This window comes from Suillus clintonianus, assembly GCF_016758775.1.
Source record: "Suillus clintonianus strain FC179 chromosome Unknown DEU56scaffold_2, whole genome shotgun sequence".
Classification (NCBI taxonomy): Eukaryota; Fungi; Basidiomycota; class Agaricomycetes; order Boletales; family Suillaceae; genus Suillus; species Suillus clintonianus.
Genome location: NW_024539226.1, coordinates 705,296 through 727,765, shown reverse-complemented (window position 1 = coordinate 727,765; position 22,470 = coordinate 705,296). Strand labels below are relative to the sequence as shown.

The 22,470-nt window shown below is 49.3% G+C and overlaps 9 protein-coding genes across 9 annotated transcripts; 3 read left to right on the top strand and 6 right to left on the bottom strand.

Annotated features, from left to right (window-relative positions):
• Window positions 1-167: 167 nt before the first annotated feature.
• On the bottom strand, window positions 168-1,474 carry DEU56DRAFT_937381 (uncharacterized protein; the record flags this gene model as incomplete). The annotated part of the gene is made up of 4 exons (XM_041358828.1): window positions 168-509; window positions 563-832; window positions 888-1,308; window positions 1,362-1,474. The coding sequence occupies 4 exons, from the start codon at window positions 1,472-1,474 to the stop codon at window positions 450-452; spliced, it is 864 nt and encodes a 287-aa protein (XP_041215291.1). The 3' UTR covers window positions 168-449.
• Window positions 1,475-3,517: 2,043 nt separating this feature from the next.
• Window positions 3,518-5,895, top strand: DEU56DRAFT_229627 (AFG1-like ATPase-domain-containing protein). Its single transcript, XM_041345184.1, has 8 exons — window positions 3,518-4,116; window positions 4,166-4,557; window positions 4,608-4,717; window positions 4,773-5,101; window positions 5,153-5,197; window positions 5,248-5,358; window positions 5,410-5,679; window positions 5,738-5,895. The coding sequence occupies exons 1-7, from the start codon at window positions 3,682-3,684 to the stop codon at window positions 5,539-5,541; spliced, it is 1,554 nt and encodes a 517-aa protein (XP_041215290.1). The 5' UTR covers window positions 3,518-3,681; the 3' UTR covers window positions 5,542-5,679; window positions 5,738-5,895.
• A 296-nt stretch (window positions 5,896-6,191) lies between these two features.
• Window positions 6,192-6,905, top strand: DEU56DRAFT_867774 (uncharacterized protein; the record flags this gene model as incomplete). Its single annotated transcript, XM_041355447.1, has 3 exons — window positions 6,192-6,360; window positions 6,412-6,737; window positions 6,798-6,905. 3 exons carry the CDS (start codon window positions 6,192-6,194, stop codon window positions 6,903-6,905), a joined length of 603 nt encoding a protein of 200 aa, XP_041215289.1.
• A 15-nt stretch (window positions 6,906-6,920) lies between these two features.
• DEU56DRAFT_766492 (DUF1960-domain-containing protein) lies at window positions 6,921-7,722 on the bottom strand. The gene is made up of 3 exons (XM_041351091.1): window positions 7,502-7,722; window positions 7,392-7,443; window positions 6,921-7,227 (listed from the first exon to the last, which is right to left on the bottom strand). The coding sequence occupies exons 1-3, from the start codon at window positions 7,583-7,585 to the stop codon at window positions 7,001-7,003; spliced, it is 363 nt and encodes a 120-aa protein (XP_041215288.1). The 5' UTR covers window positions 7,586-7,722; the 3' UTR covers window positions 6,921-7,000.
• Window positions 7,723-11,351, bottom strand: DEU56DRAFT_766489 (uncharacterized protein). Its single transcript, XM_041351090.1, has 17 exons — window positions 11,035-11,351; window positions 10,919-10,984; window positions 10,782-10,867; window positions 10,644-10,733; window positions 10,419-10,589; window positions 10,312-10,365; window positions 10,181-10,258; window positions 10,113-10,128; window positions 9,981-10,063; window positions 9,897-9,933; window positions 9,729-9,847; window positions 9,467-9,667; window positions 9,167-9,409; window positions 8,468-9,115; window positions 8,221-8,416; window positions 8,067-8,166; window positions 7,723-8,004 (listed from the first exon to the last, which is right to left on the bottom strand). Exons 1-17 carry the CDS (start codon window positions 11,282-11,284, stop codon window positions 7,920-7,922), a joined length of 2,523 nt encoding a protein of 840 aa, XP_041215287.1. The 5' UTR covers window positions 11,285-11,351; the 3' UTR covers window positions 7,723-7,919.
• Window positions 11,352-14,076, bottom strand: DEU56DRAFT_766487 (carboxyl transferase). Its single transcript, XM_041351089.1, has 14 exons — window positions 13,691-14,076; window positions 13,422-13,608; window positions 13,304-13,367; window positions 13,210-13,247; window positions 13,116-13,160; window positions 12,992-13,052; window positions 12,690-12,943; window positions 12,474-12,638; window positions 12,278-12,422; window positions 12,091-12,225; window positions 12,019-12,035; window positions 11,936-11,965; window positions 11,821-11,882; window positions 11,352-11,766 (listed from the first exon to the last, which is right to left on the bottom strand). Exons 1-14 carry the CDS (start codon window positions 13,933-13,935, stop codon window positions 11,532-11,534), a joined length of 1,683 nt encoding a protein of 560 aa, XP_041215286.1. The 5' UTR covers window positions 13,936-14,076; the 3' UTR covers window positions 11,352-11,531.
• Window positions 14,077-16,097, bottom strand: DEU56DRAFT_766482 (ArfGap-domain-containing protein). Its single transcript, XM_041351088.1, has 5 exons — window positions 15,562-16,097; window positions 15,444-15,510; window positions 15,329-15,386; window positions 15,152-15,280; window positions 14,077-15,098 (listed from the first exon to the last, which is right to left on the bottom strand). The coding sequence occupies exons 1-5, from the start codon at window positions 15,668-15,670 to the stop codon at window positions 14,220-14,222; spliced, it is 1,242 nt and encodes a 413-aa protein (XP_041215285.1). The 5' UTR covers window positions 15,671-16,097; the 3' UTR covers window positions 14,077-14,219.
• A 452-nt stretch (window positions 16,098-16,549) lies between these two features.
• Window positions 16,550-18,470, top strand: DEU56DRAFT_723761 (velvet factor-domain-containing protein; the record flags this gene model as incomplete). Its single annotated transcript, XM_041347787.1, is given in 9 exon segments — window positions 16,550-16,647; window positions 16,705-16,768; window positions 16,821-16,897; window positions 16,951-17,195; window positions 17,239-18,007; window positions 18,027-18,028; window positions 18,061-18,100; window positions 18,157-18,275; window positions 18,340-18,470. 9 exon segments carry the CDS (start codon window positions 16,550-16,552, stop codon window positions 18,468-18,470), a joined length of 1,545 nt encoding a protein of 514 aa, XP_041215284.1.
• Window positions 18,471-18,676: 206 nt separating this feature from the next.
• Window positions 18,677-22,186, bottom strand: DEU56DRAFT_723661 (uncharacterized protein; the record flags this gene model as incomplete). The annotated part of the gene is made up of 2 exons (XM_041347784.1): window positions 18,677-21,849; window positions 21,907-22,186. 2 exons carry the CDS (start codon window positions 22,184-22,186, stop codon window positions 18,677-18,679), a joined length of 3,453 nt encoding a protein of 1,150 aa, XP_041215283.1.
• Window positions 22,187-22,470: the final 284 nt, after the last annotated feature.

Genomic DNA, 22,470 nt, shown 5'->3' with positions numbered 1-22,470 from the left:
CCCTTGGCGCAGCTAGTCTTGGGACCTAACCGGAGCATAACCATGGACCCTGTGCTGTATGTCGGGATGCTGCCCTTGGTTGAAGGAGTATGATCAGGTGCCATACATGTACTTTGCTCCTGCACAGCTTTATGTAGAAACGCATGTTACGCAGGTAGAAAGGCACCGGAATCAGTGAACTCGTGTGCTCAAAAACTTTTGCAGATGGTGGTATTGTCGAGGACAACGTGGGTCGAGAGCCTACAAATGCCAGTAGTAGATGGGGTGACTGCAACGACTTCTTCCAACAATGACGACCCTTTCAAATGGACAGACTAACGGAAAACCAGTACAAGGGATTAGAAATAATACAAAAGGTTGGAATAAAGAATACATGTAGCAAATAGTGAAACAACGCATACCGGGAGCGAGTCGCGACGATACTCAAAACAAAGATACCGGAAAACCGTCTAGAAGTAGCCGCACAGCCGGCTGCTTCCATGCTCTCCGGTGACCTGCGCCGGGGGAGACTGCAATGGGATTGTCAAGTCGATTGCTAATGTAACAGAAAGAAGAAACATACATCCAGATGATTACCAAACTGGTCGGTCCAAACAGGAGGAACTGCATTCGTGCGAGAAGGAAGGAGTTTGCGAAGATAGCGGAGGAAAGTGCGATGCTGTGTTGTAGGAGATGGTATTAAAGGCTGAGGGGCGGAAGGTCTGACAGACTCGATCACTGGGTTAAGATGCACAGCACGAGGTGTTGCATCGGACTCCAATGGTGGTGTAGATGAGTAGAAATCAGGTAGATCGAGTGAATCAGCGAGGGGAGGATTTTTAACTGCACTTGTCTGCAAGAGAATGTGAGCGCACAACGAATAGATCTGCGTGCATAAAAATGCATACATTGGACTTTTTTCGTTGTACAGGCAAGATAGTACCGAGAATATCGGGTGGAGTGTCGCATACATGGATTTCGGCCCCGGTCGTGTAAATCAATTGGCGTGAGTCAGGCGAGAGGATAATGCAGCGGGGACGTAAGACATCAAATGAGGCGAGGAGTTGACGAGATTCGAAGGCCCAGAGCTTGACAGTGTCGTCAGTGGCAGCGCTGGCGAGGAGAGCACAATCGAATGAAAGTGCTAGACCTATGACAAGGTTGGTGTGCCCTTTGAAGGGCGCTCCAACCGTCTTCAGCGTCAATGCGTCAAACTCATAAATTGTCTTGAACTCCCGATCAGACGATGTTCGATGGTCAACCGTGAAGCTAAAGGCGGCTACAACCAGAACATGGGAGTATTTGATAATATCCCGGTAATATTTCCCCCTGGACCCACTCTAAGACATCTCTGGGTATCGAAATCCCACACCTCGAGGCACTTTGGTATTCTCGACTTGATTGCGAGCTTCCTCGAGTCTTGCGAGAATCGAATTGCGCCCGCGGAACGAGTATTATATGCATGTGGAGAGCTTTTGGACACAATCTTGGCCATGTGTTCTCCTGTTTCCAAGCTCGTTATCCACACAGTACCATCCGATGAGCCGCACGCCAGCATTGTACTGTCCACGGAGATGTCGATACAGGTAATCCTGCGACTCCTATCTTGAGACATTTTCCCCTTCTCAACCTCGCTGATTCTGACTCCTGAGCTCCTGGTTGGAGCCGAAAGCATCACCTACCGCAGTGACCACCCATCGACCATCCCTTGATACCTCCACTGCAAAAACTTCTCGCTCACAAACATTCCGCGCCTCCTCAATCTCCAAGGTCCCATCGCCGAGCTGTCTCATCATTTGATCCACTGATCAATTGCTTGCCGCCCGCAAAGTAGCAAATGGATGAAACATGGTTGTTGAAATGTCCCACTAACTTTTTCTTCTGAAAACAGGGAGTTAGTGGTTTATGACCCTTCAAGGTTATGGACGGTGTCAGAATCGATTTGTTTGATGCTGACCCTGACCGCGTCGAGGTGGAAGCCATGAGTTACTATTTGGACGTGCTCGACGGACTGCCGCTGACTTCTCCTTTTGTGCTATTGGCGTGAAGTTGATAACGATTTTGAAGATGCCTAGCTCGTTCGAGATAGCTGCTGCAGTCAATTGTCAGTTCATCCGTACTGGAGGTTCTGATGCAGGGTTTTTATACCTTACCAAGAGGTTGGCTGTCGTCCAATGACGATGAGTATACCTATCAACCCTTTCCTCATGATCACATGAGTCAGCCGTACGTACTACTACGCAAGTTGCTAGCATGAACTCTGTTTACTGCTTCCTTCTCAGATCAGCCATATCTTGCCGCCCATGCCATTCCCGTGTTCGAGCGCCCCAACCCACCCAGCTGTAGACCAGCTTGTGTGATGTGTGTTCTACAAACGAGAGCTGTTCCGATGCTATCATGTGTGGGTGTTCGCACTCACGCAACAAAATTCACCAACATGGCGAGTTTTGGATCCATCATCTTCATTACGTATATGGCAAAATGTCAAAAAGGACTTCTCTGCCTTCCACTATCGGATCTCGCCGACATTATCAGGATACAAGCAGGTTTCAACAGGTGCACACATCTTTCATCCGAGGACTATTGACATGCGTCCTGCCTATATTAGCACTAGAAGACTGTATTGAAAAAGTGTCGTTGAGAGGCGTTTTAATGAAAATAACCTTGCGGGCTGCCTGAAGGAACGTATGCTCGAGCGTTTCACAAAAGAAATGTCGCGAGCTCTCAAATGAAACGTGTTCAATCTTGGGGCAAAGAAGACCAATATTGTTGGTACAGGCGCGCCGCCCAAGCAAGAGGAGAACATGGGATATCAACTTGATCACTCCCTGGGATGTTTGCTATTCACCCCTGACGCATGGACAACCAAAATTCGGCCCGTTCACCGCGATGCATTGCCCAGTTTTTGCCCAGAGTCAAGTGAAGCCCCAGGTATGTAACGCGATCCCTTGGACTGCTGTAAACCTAATTGACATCGGTCCTTGTTGACCATGTATTTTTATACCATATCCTACTCTGCAAGTCACGCTCCTGAACTTCTTCCCCTATTTGCACTTTGACGCTCATGATTCGAACTATCAAGTCTTGTACGATTGTGGACCCTGCGTCGTATGTCGGGGCGCTGTCCTCGGTCGCAGGATTATGATCAGATGTACGCGTACTCTGCTCGAAGTCGGAATCGAGAGCTGAGGCTTTGTACGGAACGCTTATTATGCATGTACTGAAAGGCACCGGAACCAGTTAGAGGCTCGCGTGCCCACAATTTTTTGCAGTTGGTGGTATTCTCGAGGACGACATTGGGTCGAGAGCTCAACGCCAGCGATCCTCAGTACTAGTGGCAACCAATAAACTTATTGAAATTTGAAATGATATCCTTTCTCCGCACTAACTTAGCTGGTGTCCTAGTAGTATACCCATGCATAGGCGGCCTAGGTGCTATATGCTGTGCTATGGCAGATGAGCGCTAAGTTATTGAACGCTGAGTGTGGAACCGGTTATTCAAGTGCCGAGTAATGCCGAGAGAATTGGGATGTGGTGGCTCCCCACAAGCTCCCCGTTCTGTTGTTCCGCACCCCGTCGGCCGTTATCGTGCGGTGTCCTGTCCAGGGAACCATTCTGATTTTTGACCGCTCCCTTGCATTGCACACTACTACCTCCCCTCTATTTTGTATCTTTTTTTTTGGTGGACGGAGCATCGTTAATATGAATGCAGCGCGATTTAGCGCGCTTCACCAGCGGAATCGACTCCTATTGCATACACTTCCTTTGCGGACGCCGGCACAAAGTAGGCGGGTGTTGACTACTTCAATACCAGTTGCCTCACCTTCCAGCTCTTCGCCATCTTCCGGTCATGGTCATGGACATGGGAAAGCATTCAATTCTTCACTTGCCGTAGACAGCATTGGTATTGCAGGCAGCAATCCTGCCGAATTCGCTTCAATCAATCAGTTCGAGACCTCGCAAACGCTCCCGGAGCCTATCTCCCCGATCAAGCAACATGAAAAACTCGTGCAGTCTGGGGTACTTCGAAGTGACGATCATCAGATTCGCATCATTGGCAAACTTCAACGTTTCTGGGAGCAGGTGCTCAAGTACGACCCTCCGCATATACCCGAAGTGAAGACGAGTAATTCATTGGTGATTGTTTTTCATTCTGTCTGATGATCGCTGACCCACTCGCTCCTAGATGTCTCGTCTGTTTTCTCGTGCTCCTTCAGCACCAGAAACCCCACCCACATCGGCACCAAAAGGTCTTTACCTTTATGGTGACGTTGGCACAGGCAAGACAATGCTTATGGACCTCTTTTACCAAACACTGCCCCCTTCCATCACACGCAAGCGTCGCGTGCACTTCCACGCTTTCATGATTGATGCACATAAACGCATACACGCTACTAAACTTGCCATGGGACACTCTGGGGGTGACCCGATCGCTCCTGTTGCACGGGACTTGGCAAGAGAGGCGTATGTGCTATGCTTTGACGAGTTCCAGGTTACGGATATCGCAGACGCAATGATTCTGAGGCGTTTATTGGAAGGCTTGATGAATCATGGTGTAGTCTGCGTAATCACATCCAAGTGCGCGACCATTTTTGCATGGCGGTATTTTAATACTGAATGTCAGGCAGTCGACACCCAGACGATCTTTACAAGAATGGAATTCAACGCTCAAGCTTTATACCCGCCATAGAACTTCTCAAGTCGTGCTTTGAAGTGACAGACTTAGATTCAGGAACTGGTGCGTATCTAGTCAATACTCTTACAGCGTGCGATTTCATAATCATCATGCACAGACTACAGACGGATACCACGCGTCCTCTCACACGTTTACTATCATCCATTAACACCAGAGAATAAAGCCGAGGTCGACAAGATCTTTAATTCACTAACATGCCCAACTCCTACTGCTGCACTTCAAGATCCTGTTGTTGAGAATCGTCCTATAACGACTTGGGGCCGCACCCTTCACGTTCCGCTTTCAACATCAAAGATTGCGCGATTCTCATTCGAGGAGATTTGCGGCCGTCCGTTGAGTGCCGCTGATTATTTGGAAGTGACGAAGCAGTTTAGTACTCTGTTTATTACAGACGTGCCGAAAATGGGGATGGACAAGAAGGATATGGTATATTTCTCCCATTCGGATATTCTTTCACAGCTCATCATCAATCTCCAGGCAAGGCGATTTATCACATTCATAGACGCATGCTACGAATCCAAGGCAAGTTCTTGTTTGTCACGCTATGATCGATGATCTAATGACTGGTGCAGACGAAGATTTTTGTATCGTCAGAAGTACCTATATACCAGATCTTTTCGGATGAGTCGGCGGGCTCAGGGAAGGGCATCTCAGATCACATGCGGAGTGTGATGGATGATCTGGTGCGTTTCTTTCTTCAATTTCCCTTTCATGTCATCTCATTTTCTGTGAAGGGCCTATCACCCGAGGCTGTGGGCTCAAGCTCGATGTTCACAGGCGATGAGGAGATATTTGCGTTCGCGCGGGCTTGCTCGCGGTTGGTGCAAATGGGGAGCAAAGAATGGGCAGAGACAGCTTCTCAATGACCAGAACACGAAGATGCTAACGGGGATCGCGGCGCTCCCTGGTGCATCAGTAATGTATATATTGCATATCTTCCCTTTATATATATACAAACTCATTCTAACATGCATCTGCAAATTCACTTGTTTTGCATTGTCACTGTAAGCATTGCTTACGACATGACCGCGATATGCTGACCCCTTTGTGATTTGCTTGCAGGCTTCCTTGACACATATATGAGTTCGCAGACCAGCGCGATCCACCGTAACTCCCTCAGCGGTCGGTAACTTACGTTCTGTCATTGTTTATTCTCGTGCGAATTACCTTAACTCTCCCATGCGACTCACTCTGACTCGGTGGGCGCTCTCGTAAATGCGTTGATCAGCAAAAACAAGGTCCCGACCTAGTCACTGATCAACGAATTTCCCAAAGCGCTCCCATATGTTCAGTCAGTCTCACTTACGATTTGCTTACAATTCGCGAGCACGTCGCGAAATGACTTAAAGACCCGGCACTTCCGAACTTCTAAGGTCCATGATCGGGATTTGTCATTTGCAAGTATGCCTTACAATGAGGGGCCTCCTCAGCATAGCACATGGGAATATTTTCGACGAGCTACATATAATAAAGGCCAGAACACTCGAGGTGTTCCATCGAATTCTGCTACAACATCATGTCTCCTGTTACCGAGATCGTCACGCTCATCAGCAACCACGCGACGAAGACGACTTCCAACTTCCAGGAAGTTCTTGAGCTCTTGCGCCAGCCTACTTTTGAAGGCATTCAAAAGATGTACTGGGGTGACCGCGTCCAGCAGCCTGGGGTTAGGCAGTGGTTCATCAGTGAGGCATTCCGACTCCAGTAACGGTGTATTGAGCTAATCATGTGCACAGATTGGGACAGCCGTCCTCAGGGGTCAGAGTCGACAGCCGCAACAATGGCACAGGTCAAAGAGAAGCTTGACGCGATTACCGAATCCCCACCGACGCGCAGGCTCGTCGCTTTCAATCCCTTTCCGCCTACCAAATGCTTTGCCGCGCCGTTCACAGAAGTCGTCATCAGCACCATTAAGCCTGAAACGGACCTGAACGCATTCAACAAGGTAGTTGACGAATCGCTGGAAGTGTGCCATGACTTCAAGGGATGCTACGGAACGGCGTGGGGATACGTCGTTGATGCAAGTGAAGTAGTGCTGTTGGTAGGATGGGAAAGTCCAGAGGTGAGTGCGCGTAATCTAGAAAGTGTGAAACGATCCCCATCACATAGCAATAACTCTCAGCATCATGTTGCGTTTATGAAGACAGAACCTGCCAGGATAACAACAGCTCCTTACCTTGAGGGAGTAGAGGACTCGACCGTTTTCTACGTTCAGGCACAAGACGCGTAATATCAGACTGAGGGGATCAGAGAGGGCGCGAGTGATTGTTCTAGTGATACATTATGACTTTGTTACAAACATTTCCACAATCATGACCATGATGATCATATGATAGGTCCCTTGCCCTTATTGTCGAAGCTCCCACGTGCAGCATTCGTGGCTGTCATTCCACCAGCAGAGATGCCATTCCCAGCCTGATCTTTCCCCTTCTCCAGGATCTGTGTCATGCAGTCAACATCTTTCGTCGTGCCAAAGATAGTATCCAGCTGTTGTTTTGACGGGGCACCCAGAATGCCCTGTGCACCTTGATTGGAGTAGAACATTTTGAAAGCTATAAAGGATGAAAGTTAAATCGCGATCATACGATTGAATCAGTGCTCACAATCAACTACTTCCGCTAGAGGGATCGTCCTATACATACGTAGGAATCGTTAGTAGTGGATTACCGGGAGATATTCATCACTTTACTTGTCTGCAAGATGTGAATCAGGTCACGGATCATCTGATAAAAGCCAAGATGCTTACCTCCTGCTTTCCATTTCTTGTACTGCAGCAATGTGAGATCGGTTGTCCGCGAGTTGAAGTCCAAGTCAGGATCAGCTTACCTCCGCTGGATTTACAAAGACAATATACTCGTCTGTTGACTGAGTGTCGGGCTTGTACACAACCTTGGTGAGGGACTTTGTCATGATGGATAAAGATCGGGTATGGTACGCGGGTATTAGAGCGATTTGAGTTGTTCAGTAATATGCAACGATAACGATGTAGTAGTTGGATGGATGCTAGATGAGATGGTGGTCAAGTGGAGACGGCGGGAGAGTCTTTATACCCCACACGCCACCTTGACGTCACTTGACATCCCGATGTTACGCGATCACCAAGGTATCACGTGCCAACGCCCTTTGAACAACTGGAAACAACTGGAAACAACGTATGTAACAAAGGTGTCCAAAATAGATTGGTACGGCCCTCAATGAAGGTCCCCGAGGCGAACACAATGATGGTACTTTAGCCCGCCGTGAGTCAGTTCAGCCTTGCCCAATCCAATGCTGGTGCTGTTCGCCTGCCGCTCTTGATACTTACATGGGTCAAAGGAACGAGGGAAGGCCTAGGGGAAGTGCAGAAATGAATAAACGTCACTCAAAGACAAACAACTTGAAAGATACTAGCCTTCCGTGTGCGCATTGAAAAGGAAATGCAGTCGCAGCAAGATGCCTCACAAGGCGTTGGCATTGTTCTAGTGAAAGTGGATCGTTGAACATAACAGCGCCTGATTAATTAGGCAATGAGTAAGAGTGCATCAGAAACAACTTGACGCTAGTACCACGACACGCTTTTGAGTTGATCAAATCCAGAAGCTCCTGTGGACACCAGCGAAGAGCCTTGAGCCACCGCGACTCGTCGTCATTGAGGTTATCGGGGTCATGTTGCTGCGATAGGTTAGGAGGGGACGCTTCCTTGCTTTCGAGGGTTCCCAGGTAGCCTTTAACAAGGTCTCGCAACTCATCGTTCACAAGTAACTATACAACAGGGTGGTGAGCCCGCAACACCAAGCAAGTGTCTACACGTACCTTGTCGCCCACAATTGCAGGTATTGATCTGACGAAGACCTGTACATACCCACCACTTGCTTCATCTTCCGCACACTCCGAATCCAACGAGGTCAACTTGTCCAATCCCTCAAAGCGCACACCCCACCGGTCAAATGCTGACTGTACTTGGTCGACACTCGCCAAGCGCAAAGCTTCATGACGTGTGAGTAATATAGGCACAGCAGGAGACAGTTCTGAAACTTCGACACCCCCCGTTCCCTCGCAATGCCGAAGGAAACCAGAGCAAATCTCCCTTAAAAAGCGTTCGACTCGGACGCGCTCGTCGGCAGCGTGTTGATCAATTAGGATCAGAGTTGAGCCACCCGCAGCACGATTCTCTAGGGGTTTCCCATTTCCCCGATGAGTAGAATGATCTACGTCAACTAAACAGGCGATGAACTTGCGGTCAACCTGGTTGATGACCTGTGCCTTCAACAGGTCTGCTTTGTGAAATCTGGTCCGTGCGTGGTCGGAGCTTGATGTTCCTAACTGGATATATGGGGACCCAAAAGTGTGGGCGCAAGAGGAAGAGTGCATAAGAGGATATCCATGATCGTCGGAAGCTTGATTGGCAAAGGGCGGCAACGATGGAATCTTTGGTTCCGTGGTAGCATATGCATTGTTCGCCTTAGATACCGAAAGGTCAAATTGTGTGTATCTCAAACATCCGGAACCTACACTGAGAGCTTCTTGTAACCAATCGGGCATGTTATCGCGAACATGACCGGAACATGCATCACCCTGGCTAGGATCATCGCCTTTCTTGAGAAGACGAGAAATTCGCGAAGAACGGTTAACGCTAGCCGTCTTCGTACCGTCGATCTTGTGGTGCGAATTTTGAGGATATGAATTTCCAGTACGAGCATCGATTTCACCCGTTTCCCAAATCTTCGTTTGTGGAATTTCCTCGGAAAAGTCCCCCTTTCGATCACGATCAGCTGAGTATCAAAGCTTAATGGTATGCTCCAAACTCCTCACTGGGTGAATGAACACCATCGGTGCTGCTGACCGCTGGTGACCATTGTTTTGGGCCACACTACCCGGAAACATGGAGACTTTTCGCTTCTTGGGCGGGGAATCACAGCCTTCTTCAGCACCGCGTTTGCCGGATGCGAAACCATGTTGAACCAAGAATGAATCTATCACAGAAGATACGAAACTTGTCACAACGTTCTTTTGCTGTACTCCCCAGATTCAGATCTTCCGGCCCGGAGCCTCTCGTGGACAGGAATTGGCATACCTCAATCTGAACTGCGGATTTTGCAGGTTCAAGGCAGTTATCGATGAGTCGCGTTGGTATGACCAAATTTAGAACATAGATAGGTTTCTTCTCGCCTTTGCGGGGCGAACGGCGCACGGCTACAACTGAATTTGGAACAACATTCTCAATTCAAGCAGACCAACTTACATGATCGCAAACTCGTTTCCCCTCCTTCATCATATGCCTACAGTACATGAGAAAAAAATAAGATTCCACAGATATGCGACTTACATGCTTTACGAACGTGCTATTCGAAAATTTACCGTCAATTAGGCGATGAAGATCGCAGAATGATATCGGATGCTTGTTTATATCTGAGAAACGACTCAGCAAACGCTGCAAACATGCTCGCTTCATACTCACACAGATATTGATGGACCTATTGTATCGTGAGGAACATCAAAAATTGCGGTGCAAAACGCCGTTCTCACCTTTGAACGTGCTCCGACGAGGGATATAAATCCCTCCACTTTCAGATCTCCATATGTGGCATCAATCTCTTCTACATGCTATACCAGTCGGTCATGAGTGAATGACGCTGGGATCGAATCTATTTTCTCACCTCCGTCAGTGCACGACCATACATGTGTCGGAATGCAGCCAAGATTGAACGAGTCTGTCACGCTGAGCGTGAACCAGCATGCCACGCGTTCCAAGATATTTACGTACCTTAGGAACACGGAGAACGTGCCCTTTGCTCGAAGCATTATCTTTAGATTTGCTGTCATCTTGAAGGGTGAATGACACGTCGGGAAACATGAGAGCATACGCCTCAAGCTCCTGCTTGATCGTATCTATAGTCTTAGCTGCAGAGGGATGAGATTGACGACGGATAGGAAGCTATGCGTGCGCATAAGAGGAAACTCTATGCAGGACAGTAGATGCTTGGCTCACACTAAAGAATGCATCCCTGACGCATACGACGGTTCCTGCGGTTTCTCTTCGCCACCGAATCGATGGGCCTGTGTACAAAGACTTCCCACCCTGCAACACCAGTTGAGCCGCATTCACATAACAGGTACACTCACGAACCTTGAGAATGACAGACCAGCTTTCCCGAGACCGAGATGTTCGTGACGAAATTTCCAAACAACATAATTCAGCCATTGACGATAGAGCTATGGAAAGTCTCAGTGACCAGTAGGACAACATGTGGAATAACACAAGACCTTCTCCGCGAAAGCCAAATGTCGAAACAGAATCTAGGGATGCTGGTGTATATGCTTTGGATGTATCTGCAGTCACCGCTGATTAACGTGTCTGAATATCATAAAATACGACTCACTGTATCTTCCTTCCTCCGATCCCTTGCCAATCATAGTCAAACCGCTTTTGTTGATCCCAGCACCGTTATCTCGCACCCAACAGCTCCATTCTTCGCAATTGACGCCGATATCCACCTGAGATGCTCCAGCATCTAGGGAGTTCTGCAACAGCTCTGAAACTACTTGTGGTAGGGAAGTAAGGAGTTGTGCAGAACGTAATTTTGCACGGGTCTCCACGGAAAGCTGGTTCAAAGGCATTTCGCTTGACATGATGGAACCAAGAAAGTTTTGTCTATGATTGACGCATTGGTATATTGTGGAGTAATATCCAAATCATTACATGGACGAACTTGCGTGATCAAGCTGCAGAGCGTTGTTTGGCAAAAGCCTTGGAAATAAATAAACGAATATGGCAGGTGTAATATTGCGGCTTCGGGCAAGTAGTCGGTCAAATATCCGAATGCATTGCAGCAGGCCGCAGGGAGGTCGGAATCCAACCATTTGACAAAAATAATCTTCACATCCTGAACACTCCAAATCCTTTGCCATCGCCGTCCCATGTAGTTGATCCAACTGACCCCCTTCCGCGTGACGTAGGACGCTCTCTTGCTGCCAGCGCGAGCCCCAGACCAACCACATCTCGCGTGTCCGTAGGTTTGATAATACCATCGTCCCATAAACGAGCAGTGGAGTAGAGCGCTGTTGACTGTGCTTCAATGTCCGCTTTCAGTGACGAGTGCTGGCTTGGGTCTCTACAAGCAGTGCTTAGTCCGTAGAAGGGAATATTTGTGTTTCAAGGAACTGACTTGGAGACCGTAGCCATAACTTGCGATAGCTGACCAGAGCCCATGACCGAGACCTTCGCATTCTGTAGTGGTTTGTTATCACAAGGCATCGGTTTTCAAATAAGTCCGGACTTACGGGCCACATCCATAGGAACCGCGGGGAGTACTAGATTACAACGTGAACCCACCTATGAGCATCGCTGAATGAAGGTTACTTACGGCGCGCCCGGCCATTCCTAAACAAGGTCATTCGTTAATCTAAGAGAATGTCCTCGATGGAGAATGTATTACCATAATTGCCAGCTCCAAAACTCCCTCCGACGATGACGGTTAACTTCGGAACATCAGCGCATGCAACTGCTCGAACCATCTTGGCACCATCCTTTGCGATTCCCCCTCTCTCAGCCTTCGAACCTACCATGTAACCTAGATGGGACAGGTCAGATGATCTAGCAACCGGAACTATGGCACCACTCGCCAGTGACGTTCACCAAGAACAAAAGTGGAATTTGACGTTGTGAACATAGTTGGATAAAGTGTGTGGCTTTTAGAGCCGATGGCGAGAATAGAATTCCATTGTTCGCGATGATACCGACTTCGTACCCATGTACATGAGCAAAGCCCTGGACCGCTTTGTAAGGGAAGGGCTGACTGAGGGCAAGGAAAGGTAATACCGTTATCATAGTCGGACCGTATTCCTTCTTGAATTCTCGAAAACGGCTTCCATCTACTATCCGAGCAATGACATCTCGCATATCGAAAGCCTGACGCGAATCAGTGCCAACAATTCCGTGCAGCTCAGAAGCGGGGTACACAGGGTCCTCTGGTGCCGCTGAAGGCTAATCTGCTGTGTCAATGAAAGAGAATGCTAGTCCTGCGGCATGACGTACACCAGTTGCTTTCCACCCCGCAACGCCGAGGTCGCCGACCATACCCCTTGCTATTGCAATAGCATGCTCGTCGTCTCGCGCGAGGTGATCGGTTACGCCACTTTCGCTCGAGTGCATCAGTCCACCACCGAGAGTCTCCTCATCCACTTCCTCGCCTGTAGCAGCCTTAACCAGTGGTGGTCCTGCTAGGAAGATACGCCCCTGTTCCGCCACAATAATATTCTCGTCAGCCATTGCGGGAACATATGCTCCACCTGGATTAGTAGTGAGACACACACGTTACTTAGTTTGTAGGTACGCACCTGCGACAGATATACCATGCACTAGTGCAATCTGCGGAACGCCAAGAGCAGACATTTGAGCCTAAGAAGGGGGTGAACATCAATCACATGGCGCACGGCACGCATATGCTCGGATTAATATTACCATATTGTAGAATATACGACCAAAGTGCTCTTTATCGGGGAACACCTGAAGCGCTGGTCACAACTCTGTCGGTCCCTGTTTCATAGAGACTTACATTGGCCTGGTGGGGTAGTGCCGCACCCCCTGATTCAACTGAATCGACAATATTGCGTTTGGAAACCAATGTAGCAGAACAATCAGCGACTTACCAACGTAGACACATGGAAGTCCGTGCTCCCGTGCGATCTCCTGCGCTCGTAAATGCTTCTTGACCTGAAGAATTATGAACATTTGAATCTACATGCATTTGTGCCAGTTTTCGCTCACAGTCAAAGGATAGTAAGACCCTCCCTTCACTGTCGCGTCATTCACGACGACCATGCACTCCCGCCCTGATATTCTACCGATACCTGTGATCATCCCAGCACCAGGGATATGTTCCGGGTAAACTTCATGAGCTGCTAGTGGTGACAACTCCAAGAACGGGGTGTGTGGGTCCAGTAGCAACGACAAACTAATGGAGTAGTTCAGCGACAATTGCCGAGAGCCTCAGAGTCCAGGAAATGTAATTAATATTGTGAAGTGAGCCCACTGACCGTTCCCTCGGTAGTTTCTTTCCCCTGCTTCGCATGCGCTCTGCAGCCTTCGGGCCTCCACCCTGTCTCGCGTGCTCCAACTTGGCCTCCAGATCTGCGACCAGTAAGTCCATGGCATCTGCTTTCTCCCGAAACTCGGGCGAGGCAGGTGCGACGAGCGAAGGGAGTACCGAAGCATGATACCTCCGGCAATGTCGTGCAGACACGAGCGTTGACCGTGTTGCACGCTGGAGGACAGACTGCATGATGAATGAATAATTAGATGCCGAGACAGAGATAATAGCAAGGGTTCAGAGGAGGATAATAATGTTCGTTAGTCGTTTCATGAATGTTCAGCGCGGCCGGAACTAGGGCACCATTCATGAATCACGTTAACTGAGACCCACACTTTCATGTAATCATGAACTGCAGTACTTGGCGACGGTTGACCAGCGTCCACCACTACATATACGAGCGTTACAATCACTACACAGGGTATCCTTCCAAGTCTAAATCTATATTACTGCGCGCTCAAACCCCACGACGCCTATCAAAACTCTTTCCACTCATCCCAATCGTCGTCCTTGGATTTCGAAGCAGATCCAGGCGTCTTCGACATACCTGAAGTAGGCTGAACGGACGACTGACCTATGTCTGTGCGGCCGTCGGAATACTCGCCAAAAAAGTCCTCCGTGTCATCATGATACAAAGCCGACGTCTCCCCCTCATTATGCATCGACAGAGCTCCGTACCCAGAACCCTGTGGTCCTGAACCCAACTTGTCTTTCACCGTCCCCACGACGCCTCCGACCTGATCAGCCACATCCACACCCAACTGAGTTTTAGACCATTCATTTGCCGAACGACCTGCATCCTGTGCGCGGCGTTGTGCCTCTGACATGTATCCGCGAACGGTGGCATGCAGGTTTGGATCCAAAGCACGCTCCATTCCAGGCTGAATCACATTTTCATTTACAACGCGTGATGCACCGGCAACGACTGCAGAAACGAGGGACCAGCCTTTGCTTAGGGCGGCACCCGGATTATCCTGGAAGTCTTGAAGCGTGGGAGCCGAGTTGGATGAAAGGCCGAACGACGGGTGTTGAGAGGTTGAAGGTGAAGGCGTGTTTCCAAAGCCTTGATAACGGCCGCCTTGGGATGGGGGTAAATCTGCAGGGCGAGTGGAATTTGCTTGACCGAGGGATGCGAAAAAAGACTCGTTGGCAGATTTTTGATCCGTGGTGGTTAGATCCGGAGACGAGGAATTTGCGGAGGACACCGGAGATGCGAGGTTACGTGCCAAGGCACGCGACTTGCGTAAACCTTGGGCAGAAGATGGACGCGCTGGAGAGTTGGTGGCACTGCCAGAGGTGGATGTCGGTGGTGGTGGGGATGGAGACCAAGGTTTGTCGGCTAGTGCCGCGTCTAACTGGAGGTAGTTGGATCAGAGATTGAAGATACGATGGTCGGGACTCGGGATACCTTCTCGCGATATTGCGAAGCTGCCCAACAATGGTAGGTATCGTAGGGACTGGTACCTTGCTTATATCCGCCTTGATCTGCTGGTGAGTATGATTCGATGAATTGTCTGAAAGGAGCATTCCCGGCAAGCTTGGGACAAGTGAGCTTGGACTATAAACTCAGCAAGCAATTACCCACCTGCATGCGCTTGATCTGATCCGCCTGCCAAGTATCCATTGAGACAGATCTCACGAAGCTATTGTCGCGTGAGATTTAGTGGTTGAAGAATGTGGACAGAGGTTCGTAAATTCACCTGATGTGCACTCCGAAGCCTCTGTGTACGCCTGCGCATTGTAGGCACAGAAATATCGCGAAACTAACTTTGAGGGAATGACTGACGGAACGCAAGGGAAATTGACACGTGTATTCACCTGATGCCCATTGTGGATTTGGATTGCCACAGTCTACACATGTCTTGTTCTTGAGGTCCTCACGCTTGATGAGCTCTTGAAGAATCCTTTTAGCTGCGACCTGATCCATGTCGAGGTTGGAGGTCAATGTCGATGTCGATGTTGCTTGTAGGGGAGCGTGAGAATGATTTCCAAGTTTAGGTTGATCATTTCCGTCAAACCTTGCCCTGGCCTTCACGCGCACGATGATGATTCGAGAGAAGCCAGCGTGTTGCAAGGTTGAAGCAAGGTTCGTGCGTCTACGGGATTTCACAGATCATGACGCGGTTAATCATTATACTTGCTATAATGTTTTTTTTTTGATTAATGGTCATTAATTCGTTACCCACGGAATTCCGGCATTCCCAGGGTGATGAGAGACAAGGTTATCTGATACAGTAGCGAATGTTATACTGTTAGGGTAGGTTTGAGTTTGAGTCCGTTGCCGGAGCACGCTGGAAGGTCGAATTGAACTTTTGGATTGTAAATATTACGGCTTTGCATAGCATTGGATGAAGTACTTATGAGCAATTGCTGCTAAGTTAAATTGTGGATGATCTGCGTCCTGTGCAAGCTAAACTAATCAAGGCAGCAACGTTATCCTCGTACCTCCAAGCCGTCACCCAGCCATATATCTCTATCCTCAAAGTACAAAGTTTCTTGACAGCCATAAGACGCCCTACAACTCAGTTGAGAACAAGCAGGTGCGCTTTCAATTCCTATTATTATCATACGTGCACCCACAAAAATGACCCCCCCCCCCCACCTTGTTACCCAACCTCGCAGGCTCCTTTCTCCAACATCACCCGCAACCTTTCCGACGTGAGAACTTATCTTATCTGATTCCCAACTCTTCTATCACGAACCGACCGAGTCTAAATTGTCCGCAGAACAAACCGATACCAACTAGTACCCTTCCCCCTTCCCCTATACCGCACCACCCACTTCCCCCCACCTCTTGCAATCTTTCATGATTCAAAAGACAAATCACCGCTCCAACATCGATCATCAACCTCGTCAAGATTCTGATGCAGGCATCGAGCAATGGGGACAATGGTGGGGCCGAAAGTCAGTCAATTACCCTCATGTCGTCTCCTACTCTTCCTAACATTCAACAATCACCAGGCATTATTCCCTTGAAGTAGTACAACACCCTATGCGCGCCCGTATGTGCGGTTTTGGTGATAAAGTGCGCGAGCCCTCGCGCCTTTGTCTAACCACGTTATAACATTTATTATCAGGATCGCAGGCCTCTCGCACCTGCAGCCGTCGCCAAAATGGTTGTCCGAAGAGAAGACAACTCTATCGTAGATGTAGAGTAAGCCGAAATCTTTCTTTTGCCTTATGCGCCTCTCATTACCTACATTTCAGGGACATTGACTGTTCTTTTTTTCTTGTGACAGTCGACCTTTGGTCGGCTGACGGGAAACGGGAGATGAATCTCGTGTTACATCCCTCGTCATCTGCGGACCGGTACGTCGCAGCGAACGCTCAAAAATCTAGAAAGCCTCGGAGTACCAATCCTCCCTCATCTCCCCACGATGAACAACAGAGCCCCACGTCGTCTCATTCCACGCCGAATTCCGTTCACCAACATCCACGCCTACCAGTGGCATGTCACCTCATATCTCATAAATATTTTTTTCCACTGACTTTGAGCGTCAATACAGTCCACTATGAACCCGATGGTTCCCGCTCCGCCGTCAGGATACGCTAATCAAACCTACCCGTATCCCCAGCAAGCGCAGATTCCAGATAACATAACATATGATGACCAAGATTCCTACAGCTCACCATCCGAATCCAACAGCGCATGGGGATATGCTCCATCAGGCACACCCCTCGATCGCTCGCATAATTTCAATCACCCTCATCCATCATTGTCGTCGTACAACCGCAACGGCATACGCAACGGTATACCCGCGGCTGCGCCGGGTGAGCCTTGGCAAGCTCAATCCTCATATCGTACGGATTCCGATCCGGCGGCCAATTATCGCAACTGGCCAGCTACGGAACCAGCTTATCCAGTAATTGTCAATTCACAGACGGGCGTGTACGGTGCTCATGAAGTGGACCCATCGATGAGACATTCTGAACATACAACTCAGCAATCTGACGCTAATAGTTGGCCTCAACAAGTTGCAAATGAACCGTCGCCACGATTCGTCCAGGAGCCTTTTCAAGGTGCAGGCAATAGCTATGATCACCAAGTTTATGGCGCACCATCACAACCACCATATTACCAGGGCAGCTATGCCCAGAGCTCGTCGTCTTCTCCTTCAGCCACGCATCAACCGTTACCCCGACATTCATACACACGCACTTTGGTGGGCCCGCTTTCGTCCAATGCATGCCGGTTGCTCGATGAGCATCGGCAGTCAGGGATATTCTTCCTTTTCCAAGATCTATCTGTTCGAACGGAAGGCATGTCTTCATTACCGCCAAAGGAGTTCTTCTATCTGACGCCCTAGGGTATCTTAGGAACCTTCCGGCTGCGTTTACGTCTAATGAACGTTGGCGAGTAAGAGCGTGGTGTCATGCCTGAGATAACATCAACAGTTGACATACCATTCACAGACTACCAGCACCGGAAGCGGGCGCAATCCGAGTTCATACTCATGTTTCTCCCGTCCTTGCACAAACATTCACCGAACCTTTCGTCGTTTTCTCAGCCAAGCGCTTCCCAGGGGTGCCCGGTATGTTTTAAATTGCCGGTCTTACCTAATACAGAAAAGATTATAACCTCCTATTGCGCGACAGATACGACCGCGCTGTCAATTGCTTTTGGTAATCAAGGCCAGAAGCTACCGTTGGTAAGATCCTTCCATGCTCCGTCTGGGCCGGAGGCTGACGAACTCGCCATCATTGTAGCGAAATCGCCACGGAACTAGTAAACATGGGCGACGACGACGAGATGGTGATTCTGACCCCTCTGATGAGTCGGAAGATAGTTGATGGGAAGTCACGTAACATACATACTGCTGCCTTTGCCTTTGATGATCAGAGAATGTAATCACCATCACATCACTAATGCCTCCTCCTCTACCTGCAATGTACTCCCCACTGTACTCGGTGCCATATATCCTGAACTCATCATCTACCACCCATCGTCCAGTCTCCCCAACGAAGATTTTCGTGCGGTCCAACGCTCGTGAATGCGAATACATTCGGCTGTGTCAGGATAATTGAGATAAATGCGGTCAAGCATTTCTCGCGCGAGTTTTCCACGGGTGAAAACGTCGTCAGAGTCAGGGTCTAGTGCCTGTGGCGCTGAGCTGCGGTCTCCCACCGGTTGGACAGGCGTCCCAGATCCCAGATGGCGCAGTACTCCTGACAACAGGTCAAGTACAGCACGATGAGGGCGCCAAACATTCCAGGAAGGGGATATCTGGTGTAGTATGTGTAATGGATGAGCAAAATCATCCGAGGCTGGGTCCATTTCTAGCTCGTCGCCGGATCTCCTGGTAGCTACTTTCGACTGATAAGCGCGGCGCTCGCTCCGGTGCATCGGCGACTGAGAAGCTGGTTTGCTAACGTCTGCGGGATTGTTATCGAAAGTGAGAGGCGAATCAGGAGACTTGTCTCTGTTACGGAGTACAGCCTCGCTCTGGCGCTGATAAGGTAGCAATACCCGCTCCACTATCTCGAAGGCCCGCTCCGGCTCGCCCGCGCGGACCAAAGCAACCGCTAAATGGTTCCAATTATGTGAATCGAAGCTAAAGCCATGAGATCTCGCTTTCCCCCACATCTCGGCAATCACGAAGTGTTCCCCAGCCGCAGAAAGTGCATCAATATATATGGATAGGGGGACACAGAGAAGATTGCCCTGACGTTTCGTGGGGTCGGAGGGGTTGTCAGCTTCTCCTTCGAAGAGAGAATCCACCTTCGAAAAACGTAATGCGAGTTGCCATATTTGTGGCCAAAGACCATGGGTGGCTTCGATGTCACCAGAGCGACGGTAGGCGTCGAGGAGCACTGTCAAGCTGCCCAACGAAGGTTCTCCACCTGCATCCAACATGGATTGGAACAACCGCTCCACCTCCTCCGGTTCATCGTTTTTCGTATACGCGAGCATGAGTGGACCGTAGACGTGCTCAAGCGCAGCTGCGCGAGTCTGTGGAGGGATCCACGACGCCGAAGACTCACCAACCATGATGGTCTTCAAGAAGCCTTCTGCAATTTGGAAGCTTTCTTTAGTCTTCTCGTTACCATAAGCGCGGAGGATATGATGGAATGTGGCAGATGTAGGTTGAATGCCTCGTTCGCACATGTCGTCATAAGCAGCCTTGGCACTACGCTTGTCACCCAGCCGCAAATGACCAGCCATGACGATCGTTGACACGTAGGCGTCAACACGGTAGGTTGTCTGCCAGTCTTTTGAGGCTGCCTGCATTTCGGCGTAAATCTTGTTGGCGATGTTCATGTATCCTGCATCGCAGGCCGACTGGATGATAAGAGTATACATCCGTCCATTTGGCTGCACGCCCATAGCCTCGAGCTTGCGAAATATGCCAGAGACGACATGAAAAGGGGCACCGATAAGGACGTAAGCCTTTAAGAGAGTGTTGTAGACTTCTACCGAAAGCCGAAGGCGAGGGTTTCGAGAGGATTTTAGGTAGTCGAAAACGCGCACTACTCCCGGCCAAGAACCAGCTTCCACGTGTGCATTCATGAGAGAAGTGACCATCTTGCGGTCAGGAGCTATCCCTTCACGTAACGCACGTTTGTACACGGCTTCCGCTGATACAGGGTCCCTCCTATGTGCGAGAAGAGCAATGACAGTTGTGTACAAGACACGAGTGGGCATGATCTTGGCAGCGCGCATCTGGTCCAAAACGGCGGAGACGGACTCTACTTCTCCACGCGTAGCAAAGCTTTTGAGGATGATACTGTAGACATAGATATCCGGAACTAGTCCAGCTTTCGACATGGCCTGGAGCCAAAAATTGAGCCCGTCGTAATCCGCGCGCTCTGCATGTGCGTACACCACGATGGTGTAGTGCACAATTGAAGGCTTTGCTGTGAGCCGTAAATTCTCCGGGTCAGGGAAGAACTCGTGAAATAGTTCGACAACTTTGCCCACTTGTCCGGCAACTGCATACGCATGCATGAGGGTGGCTTTATCCTGCGGCGTAACCCACTGCGCTGTGCAGAGTTGGGTATAATACTCATCGGCGCGGTCAATGTCGCCCTGATGTGAAGCGAGGAACATCCCAGTAGAGATGAAAAATTTATGCCGGGCGTTTGTCGAGTCCGATATGGTTCTGTACAGCTCATTGGCGCGAATGAAAGAGTCGGCGCGAACAAGCGAGCGGACCACATGTAATTGCAGGTCAATTCGTATGGATAGCTCCTGCGCGCGCATTTCTTTCAACAATGTATACGCATCCTCTGCCAGGGCTTCCCAGCAAAAAACGTCCAGCAGCAGGACCGACATACGCTGCCGCGTCTCCATATCCCAGTGTCGTCGCTTTGCCAATAGAGATGCAGCATCCGGTATGTGGGCCAAAGCCGAGTAAATCGTATCTTGGAACGATGATACTTTTATGGCGGTTTTCCAAAGCTGCAAGCGAGTAGAGAGTGGCAAAAGATGGGCGCCGATATTGGCCCATTCTGCAAGAACAAAATCCAGAACGTGCTCGCTGTCTCGATGAAGCGCCATTGACCGGATAAGGGTTTCATAAATATCCAACAAGTCCTCTCTCCGTCCGTCAACAAGTAGATCCGAAAGTTCGTGGGCGGCAATGATTGCATGGTCCAGATCTCCTAAATATGCCGAGGCTCTCGCAACGAGTTTCAACCTCGTAATATCTTCGCTTGAATGCTTCTCGAACATGGACTCCATCCGCTGATTCAGCGCGGCAAGTCGTGTGCCCCACTCGCGAAAATACGAAACACCACCATTGTCCTCGCTACCTGCCTCTGTAGCAGCAGATAGCTTTTGGGTAAAGTTTAAGACATCTAACGGTTCCAGATGTTGGTTATCGTCAGAGTCAATGAGCATCTGGTAAGCATTCCATGCATCATCCAGGTTAAATGGGTAGTTTTCTTGCAGGAGGGACTGGAAATGGTTCAAAGGAGAAGTTATGACGTCCAGTGATTCAGGGGCCGGTGAGGACAAGGCCGTAGAGAGATGATTGGGTTGTGGTGAATTTGAACACGACGGAAGAGATGACGAATAGCGTCGGACATTTGGAAGACTTGCAGAATGATTGGATGTTTGAGGTCGACGGGGCACCCCGTCATTGGTCGTGAACATACGATTTCGTCCTGTGGTGCGCTCTGCTGTTAACCTTAAAAATATACTGTTAAAGGAAGAACACGTACTTGGACACCAGACAGAATGTCTCATGACGCAGCATGAATCATGTGTTCCTCCCAAGAGCCATTCGGCACACTCGGCACACTGAGCATATTCTACATCCTGCTCCACGGCTTTCTCTTTGCCTTTCCATTGTCTCGTGGTTGGTGTAAAAAAGTCGCGTAATAAGGGACGGCGTATGGGCCGACCCATGTGTTCTAAAGAAGGCCTAAATGCAGAGGCACGGCCAGCAGGTGTACGCAGCAAAAAACTGTTTACTACAGCTGCTGCTAAAGGCTCGATCATGGGCACCCGCACCTGGGTCTGGAGTGCCGTCGAAGCAGTTTCCAGACTCAAACCTGGTGTAAGTAAAACTAAGGCTCTATATTCGCGTGACTTTGAGTTAAACTTGGATAACTTACGCGTAACAAAACCAACGACGCCAGTAACAGTACTAGGTATAGGTTGGTGGCTTTCTTTCAGTATGTAAATTAGGGATCCCAAATGACCAGGTGTATTTGGCCTTGTTTGGTTTATTTTTGCTACCTCGTGCGAACGCATACTTGAAGCATACTAGTCGTATCTGACTT